This window comes from Chinchilla lanigera, unplaced genomic scaffold (genome assembly GCF_000276665.1).
Source record: "Chinchilla lanigera isolate Chin_1 unplaced genomic scaffold, ChiLan1.0 scaffold00029, whole genome shotgun sequence".
Classification (NCBI taxonomy): domain Eukaryota; kingdom Metazoa; phylum Chordata; class Mammalia; order Rodentia; family Chinchillidae; genus Chinchilla; species Chinchilla lanigera.
The window spans coordinates 22,075,837-22,103,617 of record NW_004955430.1 but is presented as its reverse complement, the minus strand read 5'-3'; the positions used below and the strand labels follow the sequence as shown (position 1 = coordinate 22,103,617).

At 36.6% G+C, this 27,781-nt stretch overlaps 1 protein-coding gene across 2 annotated transcripts in view; it reads left to right on the top strand.

Annotated features, from left to right (window-relative positions):
* Gadl1 (glutamate decarboxylase-like 1) overlaps positions 1-27,781 on the top strand; it is a 158,327-nt gene that overhangs the window by 84,190 nt on the left and 46,356 nt on the right. For both annotated transcript variants that reach the window (XM_005387520.2, XM_005387521.2), the window contains 3 exons: positions 2,517-2,716; positions 11,816-11,867; positions 18,110-18,199. In XM_005387520.2, the coding sequence (XP_005387577.1) occupies positions 2,517-2,716; positions 11,816-11,867; positions 18,110-18,199 (342 nt within the window). The remainder of the gene's footprint in view (positions 1-2,516; positions 2,717-11,815; positions 11,868-18,109; positions 18,200-27,781) is intronic.

Here is a 27,781-nt window from a genome sequence, read left to right as displayed (position 1 = left end):
TGTTCTTGCAAATCTGAGCCTTTCCTCTTAGTTGATATGTATCCTAAAACTAAAGGACATCTCATCCATTTTAATAGAAGGAGATAAACTAAAATACAAAGCAAGAACTTTAGGAGGAAAGCTTTCATTTATTTTTGATAAAGTAAATCCCAGGCCTCTAGTTGTTCTTTATGAAACTTTTCCAATGAAGGAGGATTTTTCAGTGTGATGAAATTAACTGTGTCATTACTGTGGGACAAGCGCTCTTTCCGTTGTATGCTTTCTTGGCACTCCCCCATTTTCCTATGATGGCACAATTTGTCTTTTGGTAATGCATGGGTTTGCCCACCACCTCCGTCACGAATGCGAACCCCTGAAGTTTGCTTGACACATGTTCAAAGTTCATTTACTTTGAGGATTTAAAAAAAATATCTTTCATGGTTGATGAAAGTAAATTTATAATCATGGTATAAAAGCACACGTTTGTGCACCTGTGTTGGGAATGTGTGTTGCTCTTAAAATATATGCAGTGGCCTTTTGTTAGTGTTATAATATATGTCTAGAATGCAGTTGCCATGGAAATAATAAAATTTTCTGACCTATGAAAGGTAGAGAGATGGAGTGATGGTAGCTATGATCAGCTGAAAGGCTGCTGGTAAAATAAAGTGAAACTTTAAAAGTGAGGGCCCTTTTCTACCTTAATGTTCAGATCAGAGCAGTGTGGTTTTCCCTTGTGTCCACGAGAATATCCATCATAGTCAGGCTATAGGCTGACTAGTATTCTTTTGATTATTATTTTATACTCAATTTATTGTGAGTACTGAATGAGTATAATCTTGGACTTTTTCATTGTATTTGGTAAGTAATGTTTTACATTATATAAAAGCATGGGTTTTAGTAATCAAACATATTTAGATGAAGACTAATGTCCACAAATGATAATGCTGTTTTTAAAATGGGAAATTCGTCATTCATTTGGAGTGTGATGCCCTGAGATTTTCTTTTCATTCTTCAAGTGCAAGCAGATAAGTCAAATGGTACATTCTCTTGTTAAATGAAATGTACATACTTGGTCCATTCTCTTGTTAAATGAAAATATTCTCTAGGATTCCTGTGTCTATTGGGGAGTTTCCTTTATAACTTCTTGTATAACCCTGAGAATTTTCCACTGCTTGAAGTTTTAAAGATGCTCTAAACCAGAAGCTCGTATAACTTTTTTTTCTAATAATGCCACACGTAAGTGAAATATGGCTTTGGGGACATGGTGTCATTGTCCTGATGACTCAGTGGAGTTACTCTGTGCCAGCACAGTGTTAAGCTTCATGAATGTGGCAATAGATAGAAAATGATTCCTTCCCTCAAGAACCTACTTTGCCAGATGAACAGAGAATATATATTGTGACTGCTCATTAAATGGGGAAAGTAAAAAGGCAAGGACAAAAATTTCAGCTAAATATCAGCTGGATGGAGTGGGCAAATAAGCAAAGACTGGCAAGAAAATCTTGAGATGGAACCCCATGGAAGGATATGCCTAGTTGAAAGGAGGAGGTTGTGTTAAATGTTAGTGAACTTCAAAGTTTGTAAATATGCTGCATATATTCTAAAGAATGTGTCAAATATTGTAATAAAAGATATGAAAGTCAAGGAACTAATGTTAGCAAAGATATAAATGGGACAGGATCTAGTGGTTAAGAGACATTAAGCAGATTGGGAACATTGGGGTGGCAGAAGGTTCTAATTCATATTTTCTAGAGGTGAAGGTGATCAAGAGGTTGCCAGGGCTGTGAATGACAGGTTAGAAGCTTGGACTTACAATGCTACTGAAGGCAACATGGCTTAAACCAGTAATTTAGGATCAAGGCGAACATCATGGAATGGTGATTAAATAAACTGCCACTGACTTCTTAGTGAGAAATAACCATTCAGTAAATGTGAGTGAAATTTGGTTGCAAATAAAACCAATGTGAAACAAAGACAAAAGACCTGTGGGGTTTGGGTTGGTGGTTTGTGACTAGGAGGTCTTGTCAGCTCTTGCTTGAACCTTCTACTCCTCTTTCCTCAGGTGATTAATTGCTAAGATACTGTCACATCTGGTCTTTCATTGTGGATATGAATTGAAAAAGCCTAGTTTTATGGCTATGAAATAGTATAAAATATGTATAATATGTTGGGTTTTTCCTCACTGGCTAGCTTTCAGTGAGTTAATTCCACTGGAGAAACTGTCTCACCTTGATGTTGCAGAAATGAAAATGAGGTCTTCTCTACTATTCACATTCATCACTGCAATTGTGAAAATGGACTGTAGCATTGTCAACTCTGGGTTTTTAAAAAATTTTATCTTTTGGAAGCACAATGGGTAATCTGTGCCTAACGTTAAATGATACCAGTTGTGTCCAACATGGGACAGCCATGCAGTGGGGCATACTTTTTGCACAGGTAGTATAGTATCCTACAGGTTTTGCTTCTGCATGTTTTTGAATTTGAAAGCATTATCAAAAATAAGCAGTCTTAGAATCTTTTCTTTCTTCTTTTTAAAGGATCTTCTTAAGAAGTGCTACTCAGCCAAGGCATCATACCTCTTCCAACAGGATAAATTCTATGATGTCAGCTATGATACAGGAGACAAATCTATTCAATGTAGCAGGAGACCAGATGCATTCAAATTCTGGATGACCTGGAAGGCCCTGGGGACCTTAGGCCTTGAAGAAAGAGTTAACCGTGCTCTTGCTTTATCTAGGTACTGTGTGTGTGTGTGTGTGTGTGTGTGTGTGTGTGTGTGTCCCCACATATATTCTATAATAGAAAAACCAGATGGAATTAACCTTGGTAAGGTCACACATGTTCTTTGGCTTGTGAATGCAGCAAATATTTTCTTAATACATACTATGTGTTAGGAACTGTGCACAGAGCAGTACTTCTATCTGCCCTCCATGATCCTAGCCTTCTGACAGATGTGTTCAGATGAGAAAGCAGGTGAAATGCAAGCAAGTGTCCTGTTTGGTAAGAGAAGTATATATATGGTGCTCCAAGAGCAATCGGTGGGTTCCTTAGTTTATTCTTAAGGAACATTGGCAGAGTCTTCTTGAAGGAAGATACTCAACTGATATCTACGGAAGAGGAGGGAGGGAAGAATGGTCCAGACAGAGGCAGGACCAGTCCCAAATCTCTGGGTGAGAGAAAATTCAGAAGTCAGTGTGACTTTAAAGGCTCATAAAACAGACCTGTGAGACTGTGGGGACAGTGGAAAAGGATAAAGAAAAGAGTAATGTGGGAGCATTGTGTTTCCCTGCCTTTTGTTATCATTTTGCCATAATTTTCAAGAACATTAGAAAAAAATCTTGAGACATAGGTGCCAGGCACTTGCCACCTGAACAGGACTCAGCTGCTAAATTAGAGCAATTGGTACAAACAAAGAAGACACAACCAAATTTAACTTTAAATGTGTTTTGTTGAGTATACCCTACATAGGGTTGAACTTAACGATGTTAATAAAATGTTTATTTTAAAATATATTTTCCCCAAATTGATATTTTTGGCATTTTTCAAAATGTTAGAAGGCTCTTCATTCTACATTGTACCACTTAGCTGAACATGATTATGCCTAAATCTATGGAGAACGAGACCTCCTGGTACTTTCTACCCTTTGTGTGTGTATGTATTTAAAGTCTAGCCTACTACTGTAGCACTAAGGCACAAGTGATTCAGAACCTAGTTTTATCACTGATGAGCTATGTGACATGGGCAAGTTTCTTAACTTTTTTGGATCTTATTTTTATACCAGTGAGATAGTAATAATACTATCAACAATTTCAAATAGTTACTGTGGAAAGTAAGAGAACTGACATATGTAAAACAACTAAAACAATACCTAGGACATGCTATATATTATATGAATTATATTTTCTTACCTGTTTGGCCAGAGTTTATGATCTCTGGTTCAGATAGTCTTTCCCTCTTTACTTCTCATTCACACATCACTCACAAAAACCTTACATATCTTCTCAAAGATTCATAATAACTTCTTCTTACTCAAGAAATGGAATGAATATTCTCTGGAAACTCAGCGTTTTAAAACAACAATTATTTATTCTCAGGGGTCTGCAACTTGGGCAGTTGGATTTTCCCTCATACTCTGGAAGCAGGGGTATTGGAGTCTACTCTTCACATTTTTGTTATCTTCCTTTGGCTAGCAGGGTAACTGGGGCATATTTTTGTGATGGCCATGACAGAAGCCCAAGAAAGCAAACCCACTTTAATTCCAGATTAGGTTATATCTACTTACTTTCCATTAGTCAAAGCAAATAATATGGCCAAAGAGTACACAGTTAAAGACATCACCTTGATACTTTTAGAAATTAGTAATCCTGGTAATTATAGTATAAAATGTAGTTTAAATATCTGTGAATATTATGTCAGGGTTCTTTGGTGATAAGCAACAGAAACAATCATGCTATTATAAACAGAAAAGCAATTTATTACCTCATATTACTTGTAAGAATAGTGGAGAGATAACTCTTGAAATAGCTTCAGAGTTTTATAGAGTATCATAAGGCTTTAATCTATCTGTACCATTCAGCCATGCTTTTTTCATGTTAGATTTATTCCCATGTAGGAAGGTGGGTGTCAGAAGTCAGATCTTTATTCTCCCAGGTTCAAGATCAAAGTCAAAAGGAGACTGTGGCCCTCTTATAACAATCCCAGAAAAGTATAATTACTAATGAGTGAGGGAAATGTCCCTCTCAGAACCAGTCATAGTTTGCCAGGGGAATGTGGTACATGCATTGGTTTTGCTGAGTCCTATGTCCTTGCATGGCACTGGAAGACTATCAACTCCTCCTACAGGGACATTCACAAACCAGGTAAGGAATGTGCCTTTACTATGAGTAGGGTTAAAGTGCCTCTATTAGGAGTGGAAACTACCAAATAGTGAAAAAATGAAACTGTACCATAAATATTCACAGTTACCCATTAAATTAAAATAAATTTCAGGAATCTATTTCCTACTTTTTATTTTCTTGTGCTATTTAAATGTGGTTGAGTCTCTGCGTTATTTTGTCAAAGCTGCTAAGTAATTCAATGAAAGGTGTCTTGAAATAAGACTAGATATAAATATTTGATGATTGTTTTTCTTATGAAGTTAACATTCATCTCAGGATGGAATTTAGTTTATAGTCTAAGAAGACTTTCTAATTTTTACAGTGAAATATCACAGGGGGATAAATGTTAACATTTCAATTCATTTCAGCAAACACTTATTATTTGTAAATGTTTGTCAAGTTGAATTGAATTAGCATTTCAGTGCATATAACTGCAGACTTGTAACCTGTATTTAAGTATTTGAAAAAGATTCTTTTCTCTTTCATACCATTATTCATAATAGTTCTTTTGACTTCCTTTTCCACACTATTGGTCTCCAGCAACTCACCAATTCATGTGATTGGCCAAATTCATCCTCTTGTCTCACCCTCAATGCCAAGAAAAAAGAAGAGTCTTTCCATTTGTGTCCCTTGGAGAGAGTTTCTCTAGGATGATGAATCATAGTGAATTAGCAACAGAAGGACTTCATTTTCCAGATTTTTAAAAATTTTTTACCATTTTGCAGTCCTGCTGTTTTAGAAAAGAAATAATATATTATCTCAATTGTGTTATCTGTTCTGTTGCTTCATCCTATGCGCAGTGGTGTGCTGGTGAATTGACTCTCAGGAGGAAAACAGAAGCCACTATTTGAAGTCTTTGCCAATTTTCATGGTGTAAATATTCCCAGTATGGCAAATTGAAAGCTACCAGCAGAAGTGATGGGCAAAATCCTGGGATATTTAGCAGTGGGCTGTCATTAGCCACTAGAAGCTAGCTCTCAGAACACCACTGATTGTGGGAACCAGCATAACTGTTTCACACACTGAAGGATTAGAATTACAATACTGTTTTCCCTAACCAGCTGATTCATGGGAGTTTGCTTCAGAGTTGAGTAAAGACGTTTTCATCCAAAATCAGAATGCTCTATCAGGCATCATTTCTACATCAGAGTTACTTTGTTTTATTTCCAAGAAGTATAATTGCAGTCAGTGGATAGCAAGATAGTATCGCCACACATGTTAATGGGGCAGCTCTTCAGTGCTCATCTGTTACTGGCACCGCGCTGCAGCTGTAATACCCATTTCTCTAGGCCCAAGGTCAGATCTCTTAAATACTGGAAAAAATCTGCAACTCTTTTCCACCTTTTCTATTACATTAAGAATTTCTCTAATTCTATAGAAACAATTTTTGATGCTTCTGAATACATGGATGCTTTATTTGAAATTTGCATATTGGCCTTAAAATGTAAGGACCAGATTTTGATAGACAGCAGTCACTCTCCTGATCAGATAGCTCTCCCCATCTTCCCTGGGAGAGTAAGAGTATATATTTTAGGATGACAATGCTTCTGATTTTATGTGCTGCCAAAACACCTATCAATAAGGGAAAGAGCAGTGCTTAGAAAATCTCTAAGGATTTCATGAATTTCCATTTGACCCTGTCATTCCAATTGAGAATGCATTTCTCTCAAAAACACATTAATAAGTAAATGGCTTTTTCCTTTGGTTATCAGAAAATCAGTGACACTGGGAGCCTAAAGCAACATGTGATTATTAAGTGTAATTGAAATCCAGCAAGCTCAGGCTTAAGATACTTTTCTGTCACAAAGCAGCAAAATGTGCATCTCTGATCTCTGGTTAGGAAAAGTTGGTTGTGCTTTCCAACCTGCAGGACTACCTGCTGTGGAGGCACCTGCCAGGCCTTTGCTGTGGCGCTCAGGTTAAACTGATATTCATGAAGTAGTAATTTTAAGCAGGCCTCAAAGAGTCATGTGTGTGAGTCTTTTCATCAACAGCAAACAGCTGAGGAACTCCCATTCTGCTCCTTTATTCAGTCTCCAGTGTATCATTTATACCCTTGATGCACAATCTCTGCAATCTCTCAGGTGGAGTTCATTTCACAGACTTGCATGCATTCTGAGGGATTTATCGCTATCAGTCTGGAACAGGTGAGCAGTTACACAATAGTGTTTTTGTGCTACTCTATTTTTCTAGGCAGTGGGAAGGACAGTCTAGAAGAGCCAATGTGCTCAACTTTTTCTTTAAATTGGCAGTTTTTTACAAATCACAATTGCAGAAGAAGAGAGTATGTGGGTGTCTGAGATGAATCACACCACCCATGAGCTGTGTTCTGATATGTGCAGCGCATACGGGAAGCAGATGGAAAAAATATGAGGCATTTTGGGAGGCTCCGTGCATCCATCAGGGTAAATTTCAATGCGGAAGATGAGACTGTAGAGAAACACGGTCCACGATGGACCAGGAGGTGACTGAGCACCTGGAGAAAGGGTCTGGAGCAGCTATGCCCAGAAATGAAAGAATATCTTACAACAAGGACAAGTGAAATTAAAAAATTTAATAGGTTCAGGTAACAACTTGAGGAATTTAGAGTTTGTGATATTGTATGTAAAGAAAGAATTGTTATGAAGCAAGATTATTATTAATATACACTGCAGAACCCACTCAGGATATTGATATGAACTTTCGCCCTTTATAGAGTTGGTGAAAATATTGCTAATATGTATATTTTCCTCTCTTTCTTTTATGCCAAGCTTCGTGGAAAGGACTAAGATGAGTTTAATGACATTATTGTTGCTTTTAAGTCTACACACTCACTTGTTTTTTTGATAGTAGTTTATGATTTTTGTATTATACCCCAAAACTGAATGTACATTTTTTTCCTGACTTCTGGAAGAATTGTTTTTTTAAAAATATATTTTAATTTTAGATACATTGACAAAATTTATGAAGAAGAAGTCATCCCTATGTATGCACACAGCTATGGCCCCAAACTTATTTGACTTCTCCCCCGTAACAACTCATATCACTTAGACATTAGAGGAGGATAGAGCTCCCTGTAGAAGCACTTCTAAACTAGTATTTCTGAACTGTGCTCAGATCTTAGTAGATGATCTTTTAAAAAATGTTTCCATGGTCAAATATAATCAAGAAATGTTAATTACTGTGTTATTCTTCTCTTGGAAATTCAAAGTGCTCATCGGGACACGACAGGCACCGAGAGGGCCTGTAAAATAGAAGTGCTTTTAACTGTGTTTTCACCAGTAAGTAGATACTGTTGATTGCCTCCACAGCACCCACTTTCTCCTTTCCTTGCCACTAATACCTTGGTTTTATTTAGGTAGTAGTGATCTAACTCGGAACATTGATGTAACTGACCACCTTTTGCCAACAATTAGTTTAGGGTTTGGTGTATGGCTCGATCAGTAAGATACAGTGGAATTATGTGAAGACGTCTGGAGCAATTCTGTTTAACGGAATAGAGAGGGGCACATGATAAAGAGAAAATGCTTTTGCCCTTGTCCCTTCTGTTCCTTCTGGGGACACTCTTTAGGTCCCCAGGATGTGACACATGCACTTGTGGTAGTTATTCCTACGAACACAGGAGGAGACCTCGTTCAACTCTGCATGGCCTTGAAATGACAGAAAATACTTGATTCCTGGTGATATTTTTTTTTATTTTATTTTATTTTTTTTTTTTTATTTTGGTTTTTCTCCGGTACCAGGAACCGAACTCATGACCTTGCGCTTGCCAGGCAGGCGCTTTTGCCGCTGAGCTAAATCCCCAGCCCCTCCTGGTGATATTTTTGAGTCATCCAATCAGCTCCATTAATGGCCTGTGTAGTAAGCCAATTTTACTGGGAACTGTAGACAAAAAACAGTCAAATTGGTATGCCCAGTCATGCTCAAAACTTACTTGCTAGTGAAATGTTTTTATGTGTAAAACTTAATAATATGGTGTACCACGAGTCACAGCTTGGAAATTCTGGAGTTAGACTTTGTTGTCCTTGTAAGAGCAGCATTTCCTCTTTCCCAAAATTGCCTCTACCTTCAGCACTACTGGAGTGTGGCCCTGGGCTTCACAAGCTGTAACAGTGATTGCGGTGGGAACACTGATTTCCACACAAGGCCCACGTCTACATGGATAGCCAACAGCAATTTTCATTAAAATAATTCAGACCCGTTTGGAGATGTCTTTACCGTTAGAACAGTGTTAGCCAGTTTGACAGCAGTATTTTAAACTGAAACCAGATATAGCATCTAAGTTTCACATGGTCGTAACCTGTTGGGGAGGATTTTACCAATTTGGATTCTTATCTCCACTACAAGGATGAGGAAACTAAGGCAGGCTCAGAGAGACTGGGGAATATGCTTAGTGTCACAGTGATGATTAGCTGCATGCACAATTAGCATCGCATAATTAGAGTCATTTCCAAGGTTTCAGAGGCCTGAGATGTTAAGGGTTAGGGTCCACCTCCTCAGGGTGAAGTCACTATGTCACTTTTGATTGCCTGGACCTTAGTGCCCAAGAAGACGATAGTTCACAGCATTTTTCTTGTATAGGTAGAGATTGGGTAGACCTGTTTTATTTTGTGCTTCATATTTTTCATTCAAGTTCCTTTTTAAAAATTACAGTAGTAACTATTTCTGTAAAACTCTGCAAAGATGCATAAAAAAAGAGTGGATGAATTCTAATCCCCATTGCACCCACTTCCTTTCTTCTTCTGGTAAACAAATCTTAACTATTTGTGATGTAGCCTTTCATAGTTTTCTCTGTGCTCGTGTCTACAAACAGATAGAGACCACTTCTCCTTTCTTTTTAACAATTTCTTTCAAAATGGGAATCAAATTATCCACTTGTCTCAGCACTTCTGTTTTATCACTGATACATCATAAGTGTCCCTGTGGTTTAATTGAAGTAGACACTATCTACTCATTTTAATAGTTGTACCATGTATTGGGTTACTATAGAACATTTTAATTTGCTATTCTCCGGTTTTGGATATTAATCTTGTTTCTGGATTTTTGTGTAGAAAACACACACATATACACGCAGAGCTTTAGATATATATATATATTTTTTTTTTGGTTTTTCTCTGGTACCGGGAACCGAACTCACGACCTTGCGCTTGCGAGGCAGGCGCTTTTTGCCACTGAGCTAAATCCCCAGCCCCCAGAGCTTTAGATATAACATCTATACATATGTATATTTATACTTTGGTATAAAATATGTATCTTTTTGTCTATTATTGATATTATTTTTTTCCCTAGTAGACCAGCACAAAGGTGATTTGCTTGATCAGAATATATGAGTAGTATATCATGATTTTTAAAAGATTTTTCACCAATACTGGGTGTTGAAACACTTCAATATTTGTTTCCAGTATCATGTAGGGAACATGGTTTAGTATTATTGTTTTCATTTACACTTCTTGACTACCAATGATCTCAAACATTTTTCTGAAGCTTATTAACTACTGGAATTGCTTTTTTTTATAAGTAAGTGTGCTAAAGGTTGGAAAAAATTCCTAGCTACATATCTCCTAAAAGAAATATTCAAGGAAAGGAGTATGTATGTGGAACATCAAATGTATTTTGAGTGTGTGTATGTCTCTGTGTGTTGGTGGGTGGTCACAATATTATTGCTCAAAATGAAAAATCCATGTTAGTTGTTAAGTAATGACAAAAATTATGAGTTTGTATATTTCAAAAATGATATCCATATACAAGCACCAAAATTTAACCTTCTGTGAAAATCTATGTAGATACATTTAGGGAAAAACAACTATATGTTGTGAACTAATGTATGCCACATCCATATTCTAGAATGGCCTTTAACAATGTGATGATGATAATAATCCTCTATTTTCTCAGTTTTTAGAGTTTATAATATTTTTGTATATGAGTTCATTGAATTTTATACAAAAACTTTTTCAGGCTGGAAAATCAGATGGTCTTAGTTCAGTTTTACATATAAGGGAATAGAGGCCTAAGAGAAGGACTGAGTAGTCCTAAGTATTAGTTGAATCGATGTATAATTTAGTGAGACCGTCATGGCACCACAATTCCATGACTGCTCCACAGTTTTTTAAAGCAGTCCTTACTTTTGGGAGTAATGTCTCCTTGTTTCTTTGCTTCTGTTTTGGCTACAACATATAAGATCCCAGTAAATCTCTGGAAAACACACTTTCAGCACTTCTGAATACTTCCTTATGTTTGACTCTGAATTTGAAATATTGGGTCAGGTGTTGTGAACATTTTTAGGGTTAAAGTCAGATCACTATTTTTCGATGTCTACTATTTCAGACTTCTCTTTTGTATAAACAACAAGCAGCCCAATGGGAGAAGAGCTGATGTTGTTTTCCTCTTTGTTCTCAATGTTATTTTAGTCTTTTCCTAATCATGTGTCATATCTCCCATATCTGTACCCCACTGCTGCTGGTGTGACCATTGTCTTTATATTCAAGGTGACACCATAGATATCCTGCCAATGCGTAGCCCACTTTTAACATGATAATAATTATCTTGGAGGAGGTGATGTTGATCTTGTGAGCAAGGACTATACACCAGAAACTCTTTCCTTCAAGTCAGCAAGTATCTGTGCCAAATCCTCATCCAGAATATGGATATGAAACCCATGTATTCAGAGATGTATATCCAGTCTTCTTTACTTGGTTTTTCACATTGGGGTTAAAAGCTGATGTTAACATATGAGACAGTGATCATCTCATTAAGAAGATGTATTTTTTGTTGTTTTCTTTCTTTCTTTCTTTCTTTCTTTTTGAGACCCAGAGAACTGCAGTTGGTGCAGGAGTATCCTTTAAATACTTAACTTTGCCCTTACCTGTATCCTCTTATGTCTGAGCCTTGTCTTTCATTAGAAGTAACAGTTTTGTTGTCAGTCCTAGCTGTGGTCTCCCTTATTTGTAGATTATGAATATAACTGTGACTTTCAATTGTAGGTACCTAGTAGACGAGATCAAGAAAAGAGAAGGATTCAAGTTATTAATGGAAGTAAGTGATTGTGGAATTATGCTCCTGATTTTATCAGTCAACAGTGAGGAAAGTGATAATTTTCTAATCTGTTATATTTCATTGGTTTTTCTGTTGCATTAAGCTAATGACTTAGCTTAATTCATGCAGTCCATTATGCTAATTTACTCTATTAGTAAGAATCTTTCCTTTGTTGGATTCACAGGGAATTCACTTGCCTTTATGTATTGAAAATTAAAATGCTCAATAATAATTACTAGGGATAATGCTGAATAAATTATGACCTCTATCTTGTTATATAAATTGCAAAGTGATTGTACTACAAAAATTCAACTGTGCTATAGTGATGCCTGCATATGAAGAATCAATTAAGGATATGTACAATAAAGTGTACATTTTTCTCTTATTAGAAAATAATGAGGGCATATTAGCTTTGAAGCAATGGGGAAATAAACCATTTTGTTGTTGGTCTTATTAGATCATTTGCTATGTATAAGAAATAAGATGGTTGCAAAGACAATTTTTTCTAAAATATCATTAGGAACTGCAGGATATTACTTATTTCAAATTTTTAAGAAATAGTGTGAGACTGTCTTAGATCTTGTCATACTATATAATTTATAGCAGTTTTTAAATAAATACAAGACCACCTAAAGATGGAAATTTAGGAACCTAGCTAGTTTTCAGTAACCCTCTATTTAGTAAGATATACTCAACAATTGCTGTGTGCCAGGCACTGGAGGTACAAGATAAGAAAGATTCCTTCTGTCAGGTGCTTACAAATGGCAAGTGCGAGACAGTAGTATGCAAGCAAACTATACAAAAGAAATGGGTAGTGAGACGTCTTAAGAAAACAAATAGGCTCACGAGAGATAATGTAGTACACAGTAAAAAAAAAAAACAAAAAACAAAAAAACCTTTTATCAACCAGGTAAGTTCTATGATAGAATTAAATAGAATAAGATTCTGAAATGGAGTGCAGACAGGTTGGTGTGTCCAGTTTGGATAGTAAGTATAGGGGCTTGTAAGCTTATTTTTTATTTGAGACTTGAGAGATGATTAACATCAAGCCATTCAGATGTTTGAAGGAAAGCCATTCTAGACAGAATCAATAAACAATCACAAAGGCTTAAGGTTGGAAAGAGTTTCCTATGCTTGAGGGGTACCATAGATGATAGGGTTGGCGAGATGGGAAGAGACCAGATGAGATATGTCAAGTAGCTAAAGCTAATACCCTGGGGTTTTATTTTAAGTGCAGTCATTGGAGACTCCGATTTCAAAAGATTTTGTTGGATGTCATGAGAAGAGAGAAATAGAGTGGGGGTGGTGACAAAGGGAAGACAGGAAGAGAATAAATGAGATGGACTGGGAGACTGTTGCAGTAGCCCAGGTGAGGTACAGGGAGGGTCCTCAGCCAGCTTGAGAAATGCAGCTCAGGGAATCCAGAGCACAGCTTCTGCCCCTGTTTACAGAGAAAGCATCAGATGAGAAGACCCTCCAGTTCCAAAGTTCCTGGAAACTAGAGAGAAAGGAACTCACAATGCTGATATTTAAATGACTTTTAATAACACTGCAAAGAAGCAAAAAGACAAATTTAGAGTGTGGGATATTCTATTAGACAGGTGACTGAATTTCTTCAGTAGGTCTGTGACGAGAATGTAAAGGAGGGAGTGGTGATAACAGCTTCAGTTCAAAAAGGCTAAAGTATCCTCACAACCAAATTGCATTTAAACTATTGAGATCCTACTCTTTACAAATTCACTGTAAAAGTAGTTTTGGGAACAGTTGGAGAATGTTGACTATGCAATGGATATTAGAGGCTATACAAAATTATTGGCAATTTCTTTAGCCATGACAATAGGATTATAACTGTAAGCGCATGTCTGCAGTTTTTAGAGCTGTGTATTAAAGCCTGGAGGCAAGAAAGAAGTTATGATTTGCTTAAAGTGAGTTTGACTCACTTTTAAATTTTCTGAGTTCAAGTTACCTGCTTATATTCTCAAATTTGAGTGGCTACGTTATCTCTGGCAAAGGGACCCATAGTGTGTATGGAAAGTACTCTATATCTTGGAAATGTACGGTCTTTTGATAGCAAATAATGAAATGGAAGGTGCATGCTTAAATGTTTTTATAGATTCTTCCTAAAGCCTTAGAAAAGTGAGGAAGGATCCCTTCCAATCATGTTTAGGAAATTACATTCGTTATCCTCATCATGAAGGTGAAGGTGAATTTTAATCCTTAAGCAGCCTTGTGGCCCTGGATATTGTTTCTGTAGAAGCCAGCTGATTGTTAGGCAGTAAAGATGGCTAGATTAAATTCCAAAACTTCTGATAAAAGGGTTTTCTCAGTTGTTGTTATTTTGCCTTGTGTTTTTGGTGCTAAGAATCAACTCCAGAGACTTGCTCATGCATAGCACTGAGCTACACCCCGAGTCTTTGCTATAAGGATTTTTGTATGTGATCCATTTGCTTTTCTCTTTATTCTGTTTAAAAAAGTAAAGTACAATCAGACCTTACATTTTACAAGTGGTAAGTGTTAAGGTAATGAAGGAGGGGGAGACGTGCACAGAAATGAGGACTTGTTAAGCAGGTAGCAGTGAGAATGGAAGAGGAACACTAAACATAGCAGATGAGCATAACAAAAAGAGCACCCAGTACTTGGATATCTTTTCCTCAAAACAGTGAAAAGAATGCATATCTTGTTGAAGATGATTGAAAGTTATCATTTCCAGTAAATTCTGCATTATTCATGGTCTCCTGGAAATCATAACTCTATTTTTCTCTCTGTTGGATCTCAGATCGAATAGATGTTTTCCTAGAGGAGTATTCATTGCTATACTATCATTCACATATTTCATTTTGATGTTTTGGAAAGGTCTTAATTATTCAGCTTTCTGTTTTCTTTTCTCTGGGTTGGATGGCAAAGAGTTGGAAAGAATAGAGGGCAGGACTTCCAGAAGAGAGGTAGAGCTGGAAGTGGAGGTGGAGTCGCGCCATGAAGGGTTTCCTCATACGTCTTGATTGTTTTGACCTTCTTTCCCTTTTTCTCTCCTTTTCATTTGAATTTTTCTTCTCAGTCTCTATATGAATTTTCTTTGTCTGGAAACCCATTTAAATATTCACCTCCCCTCTTGTCTTTGGTCCTTTACACTCCCCACAGAGTCTGCCTGAAATGTTTTATCCATATCTTGAGCTTTGCTATGCCTAGTTTCACTATCTGTCTCCATCCCTGATTTGCCTCCTAAATTCTTTCTTCATGGAAGGTTACATCCTGAAATTTTCACCTATGCTCCACAAGCATTCTAAAGATGAAGTGCAGCCATTTTTCTGGAGTAAATGCTACCTTCTTCTTTCGGTTACTAGACCTATGATCCTACCAAGCAAAACTCTTGACATCATTTTTCACTATCTCCCTTTTCTTTTCCTTTACATGCTGTCTTGGTTCAGAGCACTGTCTTTCCTTAGCTTGACACCATGTCCTACCTTGCCTCCCACTCGCAATGTTAGGTCTCTCCAGGCCATCTTCCACACTGCTGCTTGGGTGGATTTGCCAAAATGAAGTCTGTTTCCTAGGGTAAAACTCTGCAGTGACACCACAATGCCTCTTAGACCAAGACCAAACTCCCCAATATGACGTGTGAAGAAGCCTTCCTGAAATGACTCCACTTCCATTTCCAGCCTCCCCTCTCATCCCTAACCCCTGTCCTCTACTCCAGCTACTTGCCACTCCCATGAATTCACAGGCTTCTACATGTGCACTATTCCTTTGCCAAAAATATTTCTTTGCTTATGAGAAATTTCTCCTTTTGTAATACTTATTCCATTGCAGCTTAACTGCATTACCTAGCTCCCTTACTAGTTTCTGCAAGTAAGTATATAGTGTAAGTCATTTGCTCTTCCAATGCTTGATCCAATATCCATATTACATTGAACAGTTTGGTTGGCCTCTTTGAATGCACCACAAATTTTATTGTTCCCCTTCAAATATGATATAAAGAAATTAACATAGTGCTGTACCTCAACCAGTATAGATTTCAATGAGGTTGTTCATCCACTTGAAAGTGACAACTGTTTTAACTACTAACAGCCCCAAGTAATAATCACTAACATAATACAGTGCCTGCTATATGCCACGTACGGTACTGTATACTGGAATAAATTATACTTTATTCATCTACGCACCCTGTGAGGAAGACAGTCTTATTCCACCTCCATATTATACTTTAGGAAGCTGAAACCTAGAAAATTTGACACTTCTCCAGGTAAAGCCTTGGAGAACTTGGAACTCAAACTCACATCCTTGTGATTCTAAACTCTGGGCTTTTTGTGCTACCTGTTATTTCCTTTGGAATTTTCCAATAGTCCAATCTTATACTAACACCTAGGAGCTCAAAGCTGATTAAAATCTGCAATGCCAGCTTTTCCTTCATTCTATATTTGCATAATTGATTATTTGAAACTATATGCTAGAGTCTGCATTTATACTTATTGAAATGCAAAGTGCTAACTTTATTTTTTATAGCCATTATTCCAATCTAGTAACATCATAAGCAAAGAAAATGACTTTTTAAAATATGACCCAGTTTTACAGAATTGAACTTTTATGTCTTTGTGACCACCTATTTATTCCCCAAGTGATCTCATTTATTCAATAATTCTTCCTGAATTATCTAATCACCTTGGAATATATTTTCTTTCCATTCTAAGATCAAGATAAAATGTATCCACTTTTTCTTTAAAGGTAAAATAAGATTATGACAAAGTATTTTTTGCTACACATATTTTGTATCCTTCACTTCACACTTGTATTCCTTGTGGTGCCTTCTCAGTTTTATGATCTTCAAGAACACACACTAAGTATGATCCTAAGACACTCAGGAGGTAGTACTTTCATATGTGAAGGGAATTAAAATTAAATGTCATGTGGACGGTTTTTCCTAAAAGATGTATTAGTGCTTTGAAGTCTCTTAAAGCAAGTCAGTATATAAAGTACAAGCTACAGAGCAAAACAGACAGGAAAAACTCAACTATTTTCTTTGTGAGCATTCAAAAACATTTTTTCAACTTTTAATAATTTTGGAAATGACTAAAATGAAGGTATTCTGCCAAATGGAGCATCAAACTCCCTCGAATGAAGTAAAGTGTCAGAAGAGCTTCACAAAATTTCAGAAGTCATAAGTACAAAAGCCACAGCTTTCTAAAGACCGTTTGGGCAAAGGGAATCACAGATATGTCACTGCCAAAAATATCTAAACAAACTCATTAAAGGAAATAAAAAGTCTAGGTCCTAATTTGTGAAATACATTCTATCATAACAGATACAGCTGTTGTGAGTTTTGTAATATTATCATGTAAATGAAAATGAATATAAAATTCGATGATGTGTTAATCAGGGTCCATTCAGAAGGGAAAAAAGCTGCCTCATAATTTGAAGTGAGAGAGATATGAGGTGTGATCAAAAACTATATGAATGCTTAAATTTAAGAAATTATAATTTTATTATCAATTTGTACATAGACAATTAGAGTCCTGAGGCAGTGCCCTACAGGGAAGAAAGATTACTCTAAACATACCGTATATAGGAATGCTGGCAACTGAGATAGTGGCCCCAAAAAAGAGGATGCCCCCTCCTAGGACTGAGATGCAAACCTCTGTGAAGAGAGTGTGACATGGCTCTCAGCATGGCAAAGAAATTCACTGAGTGGCCACATTGTTAAGACTCCCTAAAATCCACCCATTGGAGTGCTGTGAAGGCTATCCACGGGAAGGGACCACAGCTTGGCATTAGCTGCGGGGTACCCACAGGGACTGCAGAGGATTCCTAAGTGGGGCTTTTGTACATGTCAAGTGTACCTGGTAAGAGAGCCCAATTTTGGCTGCCTAAACAAAAGAATTATTGGAAGAACTATCTGAAGGATCAAGTTGAAGAGGGAGCAACCAGCGTATCACTGAATGTATATATATCTGACATTAACTGATGGTCAGCACTGGCTTGAGTCAGCTTCAGGCTTTTGCTGTGTCCTGATCTAGACTCATCCCTTATCTAGAGGGAAGAGACTCTTCCAGGTGCAAACAGTGGAGAAGAAAACATTTCCAGAAGGCTGTGATAAGAAGTTAGGCAGAATGGATGTCTAATCTATACAATTTTGATTTGTTATCCCATGATGTCTTTAAAAGACTAGTTAAGAGTTTAGGAAGTATTTGTTTAATAGCATTCAAGATAAATCTTAGGATAACACAACTTTCCATTCTCTTATTTTGTAGCCTGAATATGCCAATATTTGCTTTTGGTACATTCCACCAAGCCTCAGAGAGATGGAAGAAGGACCAGAGTTTTGGGAAAAACTTAATTTGGTAAGTAATGAGTAAATTGCATTTTTAGTTTTGATGGATAAACCCAATACCCTTTTGTCTATTGACCCTATAAATAATTCTTGTGAGCACCTCCTAAAGACCTAGAGAGGTGACTACTACCATATTAGAAAATAATGATATGCCAAATATTGTAAGCACTGTTTATATCTAACAAAATAGCACACTTAATACCTACCCACAAATTCAAGGCAGTTGTGCTGTTTGCAAGATAATTATGCCATTTATTAGAAGTTCTGATTCCCAGTGAACTGCAGGAAATGTGATCTTATAATAGGACGCATTAAATTTGTGTAATGAAGAGCTACTGCTTTCAGCTATGCTAGAGCATCCCTCTGAACTCACTTGGAACATTTACATCTGATATCCTTTCTAAGCGTGCAGCATTCTGTCCTCTTCACAAACAAAGGCCTGTATCTTACATACAGAGGGAAAGGAAAAAGATGCCAGGAATGGGTTTCAACTGATCACCGAACAAAATGTGTTAATCAGCGCTACCTTTCCTGTTGTACCCGCGGTATGAATATGTATACTGAGAGTGAATTTAGGGAATCCCCCATGGGGATTATGTGCCCATAACCTGCAGCATGAACATTCCGGATGGGTTGCTGCCATTAAAAGTAAGCAATTGCTTAGCACTCCCGAAATAAGCACAGTGGACTTCATGCCCCTGCTCTTTGTAAAAAAGTAAGGAAAGCAACAAGCATTTACTGAGTTCTCGCCGTATTATGCCCTGGAGACAGTGAGTAAAGAGATGATCAGAGGTAAGTGCAGCTAGACCCTGTCTTCAGCGAGACTGCAGAGGAAGAACATTTACTTCGGTGTGTGACGCCAGACCTGAGTCTTCAATAATAAATACAGGTCAGACAGGTAACAGTTGTGAAGACATAGACTGCAAGAGAAATCACAGCAGGATGACCCAAGGCTCAAGGGGGGAAGATGTGAATCAGAGACTACAGGGACACGAAGGAACGGCAGCGGGATGAGAGGGGGGTGAGAGCTGTAAGCTGAGGGAGGCTCCTGAGGACTCAGCTTCCCAGGCAAAGAGCTTGAGATTTTTGCCGCAACCTAATTAGGAGGAGGAAAGCATGGCATTGCCCTTCAGCGGTGGCTACCTGTAGCTTCACCTGGCGGCGTGCTTTCACCTTCAGGTAATTTTCTGTATCTTAAATGACTATTATGCAAATATAATACCTCTTATCAAGCCCAAGATCAAATAGCAAAAATGGGGAGAGATGGGTGGTTTCATCTGGGCCCTGACCTAGACAAGCCCTTCACCACCCGTTTCAGGCAGTTAACATAATCCTTGGGATTCAGCTTGCATTTTTTTCTCACAATGCAAATAGGACAATGCTTAAGAATACATTGCAGATGGTGAGTGACTGATGAAGAAAAGGCAGGAACTAGGTAGCCTGAGCTTTCAATGGGGTGATTTCCAGGAACCCTCTCCACTTTGATGGGATGAGGGTGACATTTCTTGGTGGGGCGGGAAGAGAGACCACTTCAAGCTGAGGAAGGTGAGGTTGCTGTCTTTCTCACTAAGCTAGAAATCATTTTGGGGTTGTTAAAAAAGCAACAAAGAATGCGATTTTGTTTTTTCCTGACTCAGCACTGTTTTACAGACAGGGATCAGGGTAATTAGGTAGCTTCATTATATTTAGAGATATTTTTGACTCTTCCTTCACTTCCCATTCATAGAAAATTTAAAAATGAGAATGGATATAGGAACTGAAATGAGAGAATGTGTAATATTATATAGCTTTCATCTTAAGTGGAAATTAACCACGGATTGGAGCATTATCTTTTATCATAAATATCTGTCCACATTTATTCTCCTGTGCTTACTACCCATAGGATAGTCCATCGTTTTATTTTGGAAATATTTTTGTGCCCTTTAGAAATGGTCTAATATCACACAATTTTAATTGTTATGACTGTTTCTGATAAGTAAAAATGTATGTTTCATGCAAATTATTGCTGATCCTCAGCTCTTTGTTTCTTCCTATTTTCTTGTGTGTGTGTGTGTGTGTGTGTGTGTGTGTGTGTGTGTGTGTGTGTTTGGCAAAGGGGAAGCAAGGCATATATATACACTGTTAATTTATGTGGCTTTGTACTTACTGTACTATGAGAATGCAAGTATGTGATTTATAACCAGGAGTGTACTTAACGCACACTTGAAATTTATTTTGGGATTTATCTTGCGTGGAGAATCACAGACAAATAAATAAGCCGAATAACGCTTCACCCTCTGCTTCAGACTCGTGTCAGGCTGAGCTGTCAGATGTCAGCGTCTGTGGTGAGATAAGTCTTCTCTTTGGCAGCAGAAGGGAAAAGGGTTTATTTGGTAAAGAATTGGCGTGGCAGAGTGTGTAAATGTGTGTGTGTGTTTGCAAGGACGTGTGTATGTGTGACTGTTTTTGAGAATGCAGTCCCTCTGTGGTCCGATAACACTGACAGTTACTCTGTGACACAATATTTAATCACTGAGTTCCAATGACTTCTCTTTTTAGAATGACCCCATAAATTTTCTTCTCTCTGATTCTTGCAGGCATTTTGGCATCTTGTGTCTTCGTTACTTTCCCGCCTAGACTTTATTTGTCTCTTCTCTGGTCCTTTTGCCTCTTGCCTTTCCCTTTTCTGTTTTACTCTCCTTACTCCCTGCACATCCCTACATCTGGATCTGCTCCAGCATCACTTTCCTACTGAAAGACTCAGAATTGCTTCCCATTCTTTGCAGCAGCAGTTTTCAGTCTGTCAAATCCAGTGACCACTAGTTATAGTAAATACTCTTAATGTTCCTTTTACTCTTCTGAAATGAAACCATAGAAAATATGACTTTCCTATGCACATAATTTTGTAAAGCCAAATAATACCTTTTATGTAACATGAAAAAGAAATTAGTTTATAATAAAAATATGTTTGAGTGTATCAATGCTTGGCCATGACAATAGCAGAAGGCATGTAGAAATGATAAGATTCTTGCACATACTCCTGGTAACACCATGAATGTAAAACATATACAAATACAGACTCTTGTAAATAGATCATGTCGGGCATGCAAACAAGAATGGTGTAGCATTAGTGATTTGATTTTGAAAATGATGCATAATTCTTGATAAAGTGCCAAAGAAAACATTTTTCCCTTGTTTGCCGTGTTCGTAGAAATTCTTTATTAGAATGGGTGCATGGTACTTGGCATTTCATGTAAAACAGAGTGAAGTGCTGGGCTTGAATGATTATAATCAAAGTTTGCACCTTATATCTTCCCCATAGACTGTTTGAAAGTTAGACAGGCCATTAGATAATTCTCCCTGGCTCAGTAATGAACTGCACATTACAGGGCAGCTGGCATCTCTGGTCCCCACCCACTGAATATCAGTAGCACTGGCAAACACTATGAAACTGAAAACATCTGTCCAGGTTTCCAAGACACTCCCTGGGAGGATAGTACCATCCCTGAGAACCACTGGCCTGTGGAGTAAAATCAAAGGTCCTGTGCATAGCATCCAAAGCCCTCCATGGTCAATGTGAACGTACTTTTCTGACTAAATCTATTGTGATTTCTAGTATTGAGACCACAGTGCTGTGTAAGTTGCTAGAGGATTTTCATCAGTTTCCCTACAAGTTAAGAATGAAATTATGGGTACTTTTTGCTAATCAAGTTGGCAAATAACTGTAACTTTGATGTTGCTGACTCATGCTGATGAGAGTGTCAGCAGATTCTGCTAAACTATTTATGGACATACAAATTGTACTATTTTTCTGAACAGCAAGTTTATACTACATATCAAATAGTTTAATTTTGTGTGGTTTCCCCACATTTCACTTTTAAAAAGTAACCTTTTGAATCATTTTTAAATCACCAAGGGTGAAAAGCTATTCAGAAGTTTATAGGTATTATTTAAAGAATCAAATATTTTAGAAGCAAGTACTTGACTATATGGGATGGTTAAATTATACTATATAATTTTGATGCAAATTTGTGTTCAGGCAATTTAAATTCCATTCTAAAATAATATATTCATGATATATCATAAATTGAAAAAAAACCAGGTTATAAGTCAGCCATTACAGTTAATAGTAATTTTGAAAAATTATGTTTATATATACATACACACCTACATACATATAAAATAATGAATATATACTTAGATTAAGAATAATCAGCACCAAAATAGTTCTGGAGAAAAAATTATAAATGATGTTTCTTTCCTTTCACATTTCTTAGCAATTTCTTAATTTTCTATAATTAATTACATGGCTTCTGTGAAAATAGTAATAAATTTTGGGAAAATAAAATAAAACAATTAGCTGAAGTACAGAATTACTGACCCAATGAAGCCACAGACTTTCTTGAGTGCTTGTGTAGACAAAGGTTAGCTAGGTTTTCACAGTGAATACCTAACAATTAAAAAGACATGAGCATTCACCTTCATATTTGTCTACTATTTTTAAACTATCTATAATTATTGCTTTATCAATAGAGCATGTGCATTTTAAAGACGCAGAAACTATGTTTTTAAATGTAAATTTTACATTGTTAGTGTTTTGTTGTGTTTTGGTCTTTGAGACAGGTTCTTACTCACTACATAGTTCTGGCTGGCCTTGAATTCCCAGTGATCCTCCTGCCTCAGCCTCCCAAATGCGAGGATTACAGGCATGTACCACAGTGCCCAGGTACATTTTTAATTATTAAGAGATGCTCTAACCATTTTTTGTTATTGTTGTTGTTGTTTGAGAGAGGGTCTCTCTATATATTTGAGGTTGGCCTTGAACTCACTATGTAGCCCAAAATGGCCTCAAACTCACTGCAGTCTTCCTGCCTCAGTCAGGAGTGCTGGGATTACAGGTGTGCGCCACCACGTCTGGCTAACCTTTTTTTCTAGTACCATAGAAGATTGTCTTCTTTGGAGATCATGATTATACAGTACCTGATCAATTTGCAAACTATTTTCTCTCATGACATGTTCCCAGACATACTATATAATTTGTCATTTTTGTCTCTGTCGCTGACCCTGTCTTTATCCCTGTCACTGTCCCTGTCCCTGTCCCTGTCTTTGTCTGTGTTTCTATCCCTGACCCTGTCCCTGTCCCTGTGTCTATCTCTGTGGCTATCTCAACTGTTTCTCCTTCTGAAACACATACTCTGCACTGGTTTGAAGTTCAAAGGCATTGCTCTGACTTTTCCTAGTGCAATCTTCAACTGGCTTCCTGGGGCTCCTTGAAAGCTTCCCACATTGAGGTAGAGCTGTACTTTGCTTTCTAAAGCTACTGCCTAAGTTAATTTTTTGTGTGCTCATTTCTTCTGAAGCTGCTTTGCAGTGATCAGATAATGAGAACAAGGAAATTGAAGAAAAAATGCCAAGATAATCTGATAATAGAAGCCTCAGAGAATGTCACTGAACATTCCATGAGTAGTTTGTTTGTCTCATTATTGCCCACTGTTCTAATGCAGATTTCCTCTTTTGTCAACATTTCATAAATAATCCTGATTTGCCCTGACAAAATTTACAACTTTAAAACTGATTAACAAGCTATCCTTTTCTACTCTCACATGGTCATTTTCACTTATTTGTTTATTTATATCGGTATTTTGCTGACCTGCAAATTTGTGATTAACGTTAGTCATTTATAATAGGTTTATTTTTCCTCAATAGTGCAGGAAAAATAAATCTTTTAGAACCTTCTTGATGGGTTTTGTTGTTTTATTGGTTATTTGGTGATATGACTTGCTGTGCAATTCCAGTTATCTCTAGAGAAAGTTTAATATTGTTCCTGGAAGGTTTCTGATTAACAGTGCTTGCGGGTGAGACCGCATCTTCTGGGCAGGGTGATGAGCCTCTGGGGAAACCTTAGCGATGTCTCGAGGAGCACTTGGTGTTGTAGCAGGGCTTCCCTGTCATGTCCTTTTCTTCCTTGATTCTTCTCTTTCACTTAGTTATGTAGACTCACTTCTCTCTTGCAGTGGTTTTGTGTACAATATAATGTCTTCTTAATGCTTTGGTGTATGCATGCACGCATGTGCATGTATGGAGGTATACATAAGCATTACAATGACTTTGACAGTTTCTGCATATGTTTGAAAATTCTGATTTTCTTTCCATCATCATCCATGTTAAAAGTATATCGAATCACTCATTATTGGATTGTGGACTGAAAACATGTATTTCTGTAAAGGTGTGGCAGGTTTTTAAAAATAACCTCAAAACTGAGATCCTTTTTAAATTTTGTGGTATAAAATTTTACTATATTCTTTAAAAATCTTGTTTTTCATGGATATAACTCATTGGCAAGCTATACTTGTGTTAAAGTTTATATTTAAGGAGAATCTGGTATGGAAATTTCTTTTAAATAAGATATTTCTGAATGTGAGCTGAGAGGCTCCCATTGTTCCAGTAGTTTCTGGGATGAGAATTTCAAAAATGGCTTACCAATAAATTTCATGTTTTGTAGGAGCTGTGTGCTTCTTCTTCACACTGAGATAAAATGCTATTCTTTTATTTATTCTGTCTAGTAGAGATATTATGTACAGCTTGTACAATGGGACTGTTCATAATGAATTCATAAAACACATATTTTCAGCTTTTGGAGTTTTAAAAAACTTTTTATTAATATGTATTTGTGATGTGTAATGAAACTATGTCATGGAAAGTTGGTACCTCTATCATTTTGATTTAGTTTTGAGAATTCAAATTTATGCAGAAATTTCTCCATTTCTTCTAGGTTCTGCAATTCATTGGATAATAGTTTTTGAAGTAGTTTCTTATAGCACAGTACTTTGGGTTTCAGTAGTGTTTTTGTGATTTCACCTGTCTCATTGCTAAGTAGATTGATATGGGTTATTCTTTTTCCTTGTTTAGTGAGTTTGGCTAAGGGTTTATCAATCTTGTTTATTTCAAAGACCCAACTCTTTCCATTGATGATTTTCAGTCTCAATTTTGTTAATGTCCACTCTAATCTTCGTAATTTCTTTCTTTCTATCAGTTTTTATTTGGATTGCTCCTGTTTTTCTAGCACCTGAGACACATCATTAGGTTGCTTATTTGCATTCATTTGGTTCCTTTATTGTGTATGGTCCAGCTGTAAGTATCCCTCTTGAACCCCTCACATTGTGTCTCATAGTATCATGATGTGATTCATTATCATTTGATTGTAGGAACTTCTAGAATTTTCTTTTCTGATTTTTTTCTATTATACACTGGTTATTCATTAATATATTATTTACTCTCCAAGTGTTTGTATAATTTCCATGGTTTCTTTTGCTGTTGATATCTTTTTAACAATTTTAGTTTGCTAGTATACGTGTTTAGTATACAATGTTTACATTCCTTGTGGGAAGCTGGTGTATGTGTATAACATATCTTAATTCTTTTTATCATTCTCTTTATTTTCCCTCCCTCCTTCCCTCTGCCCATCTTTGATTTGCTTCCTTTTTGGGGGGGTGCATGTTTGCGTGGCATAATGTTCCATATGTGGAGTTGGTACATGTACAAAACACATCCCAGTTACTTCTTTTCATTCCTTCCCCCACCCTTGCCTTCCCTTCCAGCCTTCATCACTTAAATCCCTTTCCCTTTGGAGAAAGTTCTGCCACCCTACTTCCTATTATGTATCTTTGATTTGCTCTTCATTTGTACTTTGGGTTTCTCGTATAGGAGGAACTATATTATATTTAAACTTGTGTGTCTGATTTATCTCACTTAGTATTACACTCTCTAGGTTCATCTATTTTCTATAAGTGACAAGTTTATCTTTCTTTATAGTAGAGTAATACTGCATTGCATGCAAATACCACATTTTCTTTATCCATTCATCTGTTGATGGACAAATTACAAAATTTCTGCATGGCAAAAGAAACAACTAACAGAGTGAAAAGACAAAAGTACAGAATGGGAAGAAAATTTGGCAGCAGTTCCTCAGAGAGAGGACCCATATCTAGAACATATAATGATACAAAAATACTAGGCCCCTCCCAAATGAAAGACCCAGTCAAAAATGAGCTAGCAAAATGAATCAATATTTTGCTGTTGGTTTCTAACTTTGTTCCCCTATAATCTGATAGTATGCAAGGGATTATTTCAATTGTGTATTTATTTAAGCATTCTTTATGGCTTAAGGTATGATATATTTTTAAAAATTTCCATGTGCATCTGAGAAAAATGTTTTTTATTTTGGGGGATGAAACACTGTAGAATTCTGTTAAATCCATTTGTTCAATGATGTGGTTAAACTCTCATATTTCTTTGCTAATTTTTTGTAACATTAACCTCCTTAATTGTGAAAGGATATTAAGTCCCCTGCTATAATTATATTGCTGTCTGTCCATTCATCTTTAATAGCTTTGTTTCATTAAGTTGGGAACATTGGTGCATAGATATTTACAATTATTTTCCCTTGCCATTGAGTTACTCTCTTTTCCAACATGTAATGGACATCTCTGTTACAACAGACTTGAAGTCTGTTGTGTCTGGAGATAAAATAGGTGTTCCTGGTTATTTTTGGACTCCAGTTGCATAGAATATTGTTTTTCATCCTTTCATCCTTAGCCTATGACCTTTCTTTTGGGTGAGATGTGTTTCTTGTAAGCAATATATGATTACAATTGCTTTTTTCGTCCAGTCTGCCAGCCTGTGTCTTTTGACTGGGGAGTTAAGACCATTGAGAGTTATCATTGTAAGGTGTTTACTGAATCCTTTCATTGAGTTATTTTTCTAGTGCTGATCTTTTCTTTTTGTTTGACTACTCTTGTACTTAGATGCATAATTTTCTTTGATCTCTTTGGTCTGGCCTTCCTATCTATGTCTTGGATTCGTGTGAGTTTTTTCTGCAATACTGGTTTCATGGTCATGTGGGTTTTTTTTTATAATGGAAAGTCTACTTCTTTGTCAATTTTGAAGGGCTAATTTTGTAAGATTTGGAGGTTTGAGTAGGCAGTTGTTTTCTTTTAGGGCTTGAAAAACTATGCTTCAAGCTCTCCTGGTCTTTAAAGATTGTTCTGAGAAATTTGCTAAAATTCTTATAAGACTGCCTTTCTAAATAATTTGCTATTTTTTGTTTAATAGCTTTTAGTATTCTTTCACTTATTGAATTTAGATTTGGATTTTGATGTGTTATGTAGAGGTTCTTTTCTGGGTGTTGCTATTTGGGGTTCTGTATGCCTCACATACATACATATTAGATTGTTTCCCTAGATTTGGAAATTTTTCTGCTATTGTTTCTTAGAATTATATATGCAAACCTTTTTTAGTCTTCTAATTTTTACTTCATGCCTAAAATTCTGATGTTTTGAGTCATCTCCAACTTGTATATTGTCTTGTTATTTTCAGGGTATCATTGATATTATGAGCTTATTTAACATGTAACTCCACCTTGTCTTTAATTTCCAATATTCTCCTCATATTGGTCAAATCTGCTATTCGTACTTTCTTTTGAATTTTTCACTCATATTATCCATTCACTTTCTTTTTATAACTTCTATTTCTTCACTAAACTGCTCATTCCCGTTTTGTATTGATTTGTTTAACTTGATTTGTTGTTTCTTTTTTAAACTCATCAAACACTTTA